This window comes from Geospiza fortis, unplaced genomic scaffold (assembly GCF_000277835.1).
Source record: "Geospiza fortis unplaced genomic scaffold, GeoFor_1.0 scaffold315, whole genome shotgun sequence".
In the NCBI taxonomy this organism is placed as follows: domain Eukaryota; kingdom Metazoa; phylum Chordata; class Aves; order Passeriformes; family Thraupidae; genus Geospiza; species Geospiza fortis.
In genome coordinates, this window is record NW_005054648.1 from 210,267 (window position 1) to 218,301 (window position 8,035).

General features: G+C 58.3%; 2 protein-coding genes across 2 annotated transcripts in view; one reads left to right on the forward strand and one right to left on the reverse strand.

Annotated features, from left to right (window-relative positions):
• The window catches only part of LOC115948953 (probable G-protein coupled receptor 158), a 14,463-nt gene extending 11,455 nt beyond the window's left edge, over positions 1-3,008 (forward strand). Inside the window, 3 exon segments of the mRNA XM_031064890.1 lie at positions 6-738; positions 946-2,011; positions 2,014-3,008. Of these exon segments, the coding sequence (XP_030920750.1) occupies positions 6-738; positions 946-2,011; positions 2,014-2,747 (2,533 nt within the window). The 3' untranslated portion in view covers positions 2,748-3,008.
• A 1,154-nt stretch (positions 3,009-4,162) lies between these two features.
• On the reverse strand, positions 4,163-7,892 carry MRPL45 (mitochondrial ribosomal protein L45). The gene is made up of 6 exons (XM_005430551.2): positions 7,620-7,892; positions 6,919-7,017; positions 6,318-6,366; positions 5,932-6,081; positions 5,091-5,264; positions 4,163-4,594 (listed from the first exon to the last, which is right to left on the reverse strand). The coding sequence occupies exons 1-6, from the start codon at positions 7,802-7,804 to the stop codon at positions 4,541-4,543; spliced, it is 711 nt and encodes a 236-aa protein (XP_005430608.2). The 5' UTR covers positions 7,805-7,892; the 3' UTR covers positions 4,163-4,540.
• Between the last annotated feature and the right edge of the window lie 143 nt (positions 7,893-8,035).

Genomic DNA, 8,035 nt, shown 5'->3' on the forward strand with positions numbered 1-8,035 from the left:
GGAAGGGGAGCCTTGCTGCGCCAGGCCGCGATCGCTCCCCGGGAGGACGGAGGGAGCCCAGAGAGCCCGGAGAAGGCGCTGGAAGAGGGGAGCAGCCAGCCCGAGCCCGAGCGGGGCCCTGGAAGGAGCTGGAGCGGCGCCGGGAGCGCGCAGGGAGAGCTCAGGGCTGCGGGAACGCGGGGAGATCCCGGCTCCAAAGCGGGAATCTGCCCTGGGAAGGGCCGCAGTGAGGGGGATTCTCAGCGCTCTCCGGGCATGGAAAAACCACCAGGGCTGCCCGAAGCGGCCCCGGAGCAAGCGGAGGGCAGGAGGGCTGAGGTGTGCCCGTGGGAGAGCCAGGAGCAGGGAAGCCGCGTCCGAGCAGAAATCTGCCCCTGGGACGCAGAGCAGGAGCAGGGATCCCCCAGATCTGGAGAAGGTGTGGAGCAGCCTGCGATGGAGCTCGCAGGGAAACCCGCAGTTCTGCCCAAACCCTCATCGCAGCGGGCTGGAACCACGGAGAGCCAAAAGGCAAACATCTGTCCCTGGGAGGTGGAGGAGGAGCCCCGTCCAAAAACAGAGATCTGCCCCTGGGAGGAGGCTGCAGCGCCATCGGGGAAGGAGAGATTGAGGCAGGACATGCGTGGCACTCCCAAAGGGGAAGAAAAAGTGGGATCCAGAGCACTGGAAAAAGGAAAGCAGCCCCCAGGCAAAGCCCTGCCCGAATCTCCTTCAGGGAGATCCCAGAGCTCAGAGAAGGCAGAGATCTGCCCTTGGGAGACTGAATCCAGTGACAAGGCTGAGATCTGTCCCGGGGAGGTGGCTGAGCCTCAGCTGGAGAAGGGAACAGCCCCAAGAAAGGAGAAACTCCCACCAAGAGAAGCCTCCAAAGTTCTGGAGAAGGGGAGCAGAGAGAGGGAATCGATCTGTCCCTGGGAGTCTCAGGGCTCTAAATCCAGCAGCAAGGCTGAAATCTGTCCCTGGGAGACTCAGGACTCTAAATCCAGTGACAAGGCTGAGATCTGTCCCTGGGAGGTGGCTGAGCCTCAGCTGGAGAAGGGAACAGCCCCAAGAAAGGAGAAACTCCCACCAAGAGAAGCCTCCAAAGTTCTGGAGAAGGGGAGCAGAGACCGAGAGTCCATTTGTCCCTGGGAGGGCCTGGACACAGAGCAGCCGCCGGCCAAACCCCACACTGGGAGCTCAGCAGTGCCCAAAGCAGCTCCGGGGAAATCCCAGAGCTCAGAGAAGGCAGAGATCTGCCCCTGGGAGGCAGAATCCAGCAACAAAGCCAAGATCTGTCCCTGGGAGTCTCAGGACATTGAATCCAGCAGCAAAGCTGATATCTGCCCCTGGGAGGTGGCTGAGCCTCCCTCCCAGCAGCCAAAGGCAAAGCAGGTCCCTGCTGAGGGCCCCAAGGGCGACAAGCGCATCACACGCCAGGCAGCGCTGGCCAGCCCGGAGAGATCCCTGGACAGCAGAGACAGAGCGTCCGTCTGTCCCTGGGAGGGCCTGGACACGGAGCAGCCCCCGGCCAAACCCCACACTGGGAGCTCAGCACTGCCCAAAGCAGCTCCGGGGAAATCCCAGAGCTCAGAGAAGGCAGAGATCTGTCCCTGGGAGACTGAATCCAGCAGCAAAGCTGAAATCTGTCCCTGGGAGACTGAATCCAGCAGCAAGGCTGAGATCTGCCCCTGGGAGACTGAATCCAGCAGCAAGGCTGAGATCTGTCCCTGGGAGGTGGCTGAGCCTCAGCTGGAGAAGGGAACAGCCCCAGGTAAGGAGAAACTCCCAGGAAAAGAAACCAAAGCTCTGGAGAAGGGGAGCAGAGAGAGGGAATCGATCTGTCCCTGGGAGTCTCAGGGCTCTAAATCCAGCAGCAAGGCTGAAATCTGTCCCTGGGAGACTCAGGACTCTAAATCCAGTGACAAGGCTGAGATCTGTCCCTGGGAGGTGGCTGAGCCTCAGCTGGAGAAGGGAACAGCCCCAAGAAAGGAGAAACTCCCACCAAGAGAAGCCTCCAAAGTTCTGGAGAAGGAGCAGCCCCAGGGAAATCCCAGAGCTCAGAGAAGGTAGAGATCTGCCCCTGGGAGTCTCAGGACATTGAATCCAGTGACAAGGCTGAGATCTGTCCCTGGGAGGTGGCTGAGCCTCAGCTGGAGAAGGGAACAGCCCCAGGTAAGGAGAAGCTCCCACCAAGAGAAGCCTCCAAAGTTCTGGAGAAGGGGAGCAGAGCCCGAGAGTCCATCTGTCCATGGGAGAGCCCGGACACAGAGGAGCTGTCCCTGAAATCTGCAGCGGGGAAGGAGCCATCCAAGAAATCCGACAGCACGGAGAGCAGGAAATCTGAAATTTGCCCCTGGGAAGCCGCAGAGCCCATTGGGTTGGAGGAGGACATCTCCCAGCCAGGTGTGCAGCCACAAGGAGCCCAGAGAAGTTCCCCTGCAGGGATGGGACAGCCGGGAGCCAGCGCTGCGTCTCCAGCACTTCGGGAAAAATCCAGGTGCAGATCCCAGGGGGAAGCCGAGCACAAGCCCCTGCGCCGGCTCCTGCCCAGCACGCAGCACCCAGGCGTGGGCAGCAGCTCCAGCCCCGGCGCTGGCCTGGCTGCGGTTTGTCCTTGGGAAGCTGGAGAGGCTCCAGCAGCCCCTGCCAAGCCCAGTTTGGGCACGAGGAAAAGCTCTGAGGTGTGCCCGTGGGAGGAGGAGAGCACGGAGCCCCCCCAGAGCCGCCCCGGGCAGGGCAGAGCCCGGGATGGGGGCGGGCTGTGAGTGCATCCCAGCACCAGGGGCTCCATCCATCCACGGATCTATCCACCCATAGATCCATCTCTCCATGGATTCACCCCTCTCTCCTTTCCCTCCATCCATGGATCCATCTCTCCATCCCTCCATCCCTCCCTCCATCCTGATCCCCCCTGCCCAGCCCCAGAGCTGGACTGGGGGGTCTGGGGGTTGTGAGGCTGAAGGTCCTGGTCGTGTAATTTTGTGTAAATACGGGAAATAAACGGAATTACCTATGGAGTGTGCTCAGCCAGAGGCTCGCTGTGAGGTGGGGAAGAGCTGGGAAGGGGCTGGAGAGGAAACCCAGCCCTGGAGGGGGTGAGTGGCAGAGGCTGGAGAGGGGCTGACTGGAAGGAAAGGCCATTGTCCCAAAAACCCCTTTTCATTCCCAGACAGGGCTGGGGAGCCCCACAGAACCGCAGGTTCGGGGGGAAGGGACCTTAAACCCCACCCAGGGACACGTCCCACTGCCCCTGGGCACTGCCAGGGACCCCGGGGCAGCCACAGCTTCTCTGGGATCCATCCCAGCCCCCCAGGGAGGAATTCCCTCCCAATGTTCCGCCTCTCCTGCCCTCTGGCCGACGCGCCCCTTCCCTGTGCCCTGTCCCCTCATCCCTCTCTCCATCCTTCCCGTAGCTCCTTCAGGGAATCCTCACCGAGGTCACCCCAGAAATCCCCTTTCCTGGACAATCCCAAACCTGTCCTCCCTCCCCTCCTGCCCTGAGATGCACGCAGGGAGCTGAGCTCCCACACTCAGCTCCTGAGCGAGGCAGAGGCTCCATGGAACAGATTTTTGTTTTTTTATTTAGGAACAGAGGGATTGTGACACCCCTGTGGCATCCCAAAGGACATGGCAGGGATTGCACTGCTGGCTCCTCACCCAGCACAGCACAAAGAGGAGGTCCTGCCCTCCCAAATGGAACACTGGGGAGAAAAGAGGAGCCACAGCTCCTCTTTCACAGCTCGGCAAAATCCCTCTGAAGGAAGAAACAGGAATTCCCTGAACTCTCCCACGCTCTGAAGTGGCTGAGCTAAAAAGCAGGACGAGGAGGAGAAAAGGGTTTGTTCTTGGGTGATTCTTCTCTGCGAGTGAGGAGAACTGGCTGAGCAGAGCAGGAATAGAGGACGAGCCTCACAGGGAGGAAAAAACGAAAAGTGTTTTCCCAACGCAGGCAAAGCAGGGACAGCTGCAAATGTCACCGTGTCCACAGGATGGTGCCAGTCCCTCAGCGACAGCAGCAGCTCTGCCACCAACCCCAGCCTTGTGAGGAACCAAAACTGGAATTAAATCCAATTACCAGCTGTGCTGCAGCTCCTCTGGGCACCCCAAAGGCAGCACCCCCTTCCCCACAGAACTTGATGTAAATTTTCCTGGTTTCTGTTAAAAAACAGGAGTTAGGGAATCAGCAGAGAAAGAGACGGGTGCCAAAGCCCCTGGTGAAGTTTTAATGACTGAGCAGCAGCTCTGCGCCCCCTCCCATGGGGGTGACAAACATTCCAAGGGCTCTCCCATGGAATTCCAGGACAGAGGGTGGCCTGGGGATGCTCCAAGGCTCCTCATCCTCATGGGAACCCAGCGAGGGTGAGGCTGCAGCACAGGGAGTGTGGGACAGAGCCAAGCTCTTCCCAGAGCTCATCCCGGGCCCGCTCCCACCCCTCGGCTCCGTGAAGGACAAATCTGGAGTGGTTGGAGCCCAGTCCTGAAGGCACAGCCAGGTCCAGCACATCCCCAGTCCTTCCTCCTGCCCTGTTTGTTGTCCCTGTCCACGTTCCAGAACTTTCTACTTCACTGTTTCATGTTCCTGTGAGGGATCCGGGGCTGGAATCATCACGGTCTGCAAAAGCAAGGAACAAAAAGCAGGAGGAAAAAGGGGAGCAGAGGGTTCTGGAAGGGGAAAAAAGGGGGATCAGATGGAGGCAAGAGAAGGCAATGGGATGGGAAGCCTTGAACTACACCGGAATTCTCCCGTCCTAGGGAGGCAGAGACACTCATCGAGGCCGGGCACAGGGGGAAATAATTCCCGAAATTATCCCAGACTTGGCCTCAGCCATTCCAGACCCTCAGCCTCAGCCATTCCAGACCCTCAGCCTCCTAATTCCAGCTGCCAGGTGCTGCAGGGAACAATTCCATGGACACTGCAAACAGCTCTGCCCGTGGATGAACCCCCCAGCTTCCCCTCCCAGGCAGCTCAGCTTTGTCCACAATGACCCCCAGGGATCTGCAATTCCCCCCAGGGATCTGCAATTCCCCCAGGGATCTGCAATTCCCCCCAGGGATCTGCAATTCCCCCCAGGGAGTTGCATTTTCCCCCAGGGAGTTGCATTTCCCACCTTAATGATGGGATCCTTGGGTGGGGCCCACTCCGGGACGATCTTGCCGTGCATCCTCCAGGCTCCATAGGGGTTCACCAGGTACCTCTCAAACACAACATACTCCAGAACGTCCTTGGGAATGTCCTCCCCGCCGTACATGAGCCGCCCAAAGCGGTCATAGATGGCCAAAATCTGCCAAGAGATCCAAAAAAATCCCCCAGGATGGATGGGGTTTGGAGTGAGCGGGGATAGTGGGAGGTGTCCCTGCCCATGGGATGGGATTTAAGGGATTTCCAACCCAAAAAAAAACTGGGATTCTCTGGCAGCAGGTCGGGTTTAGTGAGAGAAGATGAAGAGATGGATTTTCCTAGGAGGAAAGGCTGGGAAAATTGGGATTGGTCAGCCTGGAGAAGGCTCCTGGATGATCCAAGTGACCTTTCAGGAAAGGCTGGGAAATCTGGGACTGTTCATCCTGGATGATCCAAGTGATTTTCCAAGAAAAGTTGGGAAATTTGGAACTGTTCATCCTGGAGAAGGCTCCTGGATGATCCAACTGTGACCTTTCAGGAAAGGCTGGGGAATTTGAGATTGGTCAGCCTGGAGAAGGCTCCTGGATGATCCAAGTGACCTTCCAGGAAAGGCTGGGGAATTTGGGACTGTCCATCCTGGATGATCCAACTGATCTTTCATGAAAGGCTGGGGAATTTGGGACTGTTCACCCTGGAGAAGGCTCCTGGATGATCCAACTGATCTTTCATGAAAGGCTGGGGAATTTGGGACTGTCCATCCTGGAGGAGGCTCCTGGGTGTCCCTGCCCACGCCCAGGTGGGATTGCAGCCCCCCCTGCAGCCGGGCTCACCTGGCGGCTGTGCATCCTCACTGTCACCTGCCCGTAGAGGTTGCCGCGGTTCAGGATGCTCTCACAGCGCACGTGCACCACCCTGGGGGGCTCCAGGGACTCCAGGAACCTCCAGCGGATGGTTTTGTACCTGTTGCCACGCACCATGTCCTGCCGGCATTAATTAATTAATGAAATCATTAACGGTTTGTTCGCTCCTGACAGCGGAAATCAGCTCCGACTCTGCTGGTTCTTTCTGGGCACCGGAACAGTCACGACCCCAGACCTGGGAGGGATTGTTGGGATTGTGCTGTGCAGGGCCAGGGCTGCATTGCTGATCCCTGGGGGCCCCTTCCAGCTGAGAATTCCAAAATTCCCCAAAATTCCCCAAAATTCCCGGCACTTACGGGGTAGCAGCGCTCGGTCACCAGGGAGTGAAGCTTCTGCTTGTTGAAGCTGCAGAGGAAACACCCCGGTTACCTCAGCACAGGAAAGGAGGTTCCTCCAAAATTCCTGCCTTCCCCTCAAATCCCACCTTTCCTCCCACACAATTCCAGCTTTGCCCTCAAATCCCTGCAATTTCCCCCACAAATTCTCACATTTCCCCCAAAAATTCCTGCTTTTCCCCCGCACAAATCCCACCTCTCCCCCCGCACAAATCCCCCCTTTCCCCCGCACAAATCCCACCTCTCCCCCCGCACAAATCCCCCCTTTCCCCCGCACAAATCCCACCTCTCCCCCCGCACAAATCCCCCCTTTCCCCCGCACAAATCCCACCTCTCCCCCCGCACAAATCCCCCCTTTCCCCCGCACAAATCCCACCTCTCCCCCCGCACAAATCCCCCCTTTCCCCCGCACAAATCCCACCTTTCTCCCCACACAAATCCCACCTTTTTCCCCACACAAACTCTTGCATTTCCCCCACACGAATCCCAGCTTTGTCCCTCATAAATCCCACCACTTTTCCCCCACAAATTCCAGCTCCCGTGGGTCAGGGAAGGGCCTCACTTTGCCAGGGAGTTGTGGGCCTCAATAAAAATCTCCTGGGCTCTCTCAGGGAAGGTTTTGGTGCTGAAATCCGGGTCGTGATCCTTGATCTTCCGCAGGCTGGGGAAGAAAAAAATTACGGAGAGAACAGAATTGGAGCTGTCCTGGGTGTTTGGATGCCACAGGGTTCAATCCCAGCTTCTGCCAGCTGAGAACTGGAGATCCCTCACTGAGACAAAACCTTCAGGTGGTCACAAAAGAGCCAAATCCAAAGAATCCCCAAAAAAATTGGGAGCGCACAGCATGGCTGCTCCCAGCAGGAGAGGGGAAGGGGAAACAACAACAAAAATGGGAAAAGCAAAGAGAAAACAACCCCTCAATTCTAAAAATCACCCGGAGATCCCACAGGCCCCGCACAGAGGGGGTTTGGTGGGGGTTGAGAGGATGTGGGGGGTTTGGGGGGTCGACACAGGGGGGTCCTGGAGGGGATTTGGGGGGGACCTGGGGAGTTTTGAGGGGATTTGGGGCATCCTGGAGGGAACACAAGGGGGTCCTGGGGAGATTTGGGGGGATCCTAGGCGTTTCCCAAAATCTTGTTTTTCTTCTTTGGGGTCCCAGGGTTGCCTGGAGGGGAACTGGGGGAGGAATATCTCCCATGGACAGAGGCAGGACAGGCCAAGCCGCAGGCTAATGAAGCTCATTAGCGAACGAGGGGTACGTACGCCAGCTGGGAGGCCGCTGTCTGCCTCAGCTTCTGCATCTGCTGCTTCACGCCGTCCTTGGACAGCGAGGTCAGGCGGGCATCGCCCTCGGGAGGGACGTAGGGGTCCATGATCTCGGCTGGGGTGGGGGAAAAGCAGCTCAGGAGGAGCCCCAGAGCCCAGGGAATGAAGAGAATTTCTCCCATGGGAGAGTTTCTGACAGAACTCCTGGGATAAGCTCACCCACAGGTGCTGCTCTCTGCTGTTCCCTCATGGCACAGGGAAGAGGGGGAAATGGCTTCAGAATGAAGCTTAGAGGGGATTTTGGGAAGGAATTCCTCGCTGAGAGGGTGGGAAGGGGCTGGGATGGAATTCCCAGAGCAGCTGTGGCTGCCCCTGGATCCCTGCACAGTCCCTGGGCAGGCTGGGCAGGGCTG

What these genes read in the sequence shown, in the direction of transcription:
- MRPL45 (XM_005430551.2), bottom strand. Translation starts at nt 7,804, where the DNA reads ATGGGAGAAATTCTCTTCATTCCCTGGGCTCTGGGGCTCCTCCTGAGC. An exon ending in TGACCGAGCGCTGCTACCCC is followed by an intron (nt 6,082 to 6,317) that starts GTAAGTGCCGGG and finishes TAATGCCGGCAG; the next exon opens with GACATGGTGCGTGGCAACAG. An exon ending in CCAAGGATCCCATCATTAAG is followed by an intron (nt 4,595 to 5,090) that starts GTGGGAAATGCA and finishes TTGCTTTTGCAG; the next exon opens with ACCGTGATGATTCCAGCCCC.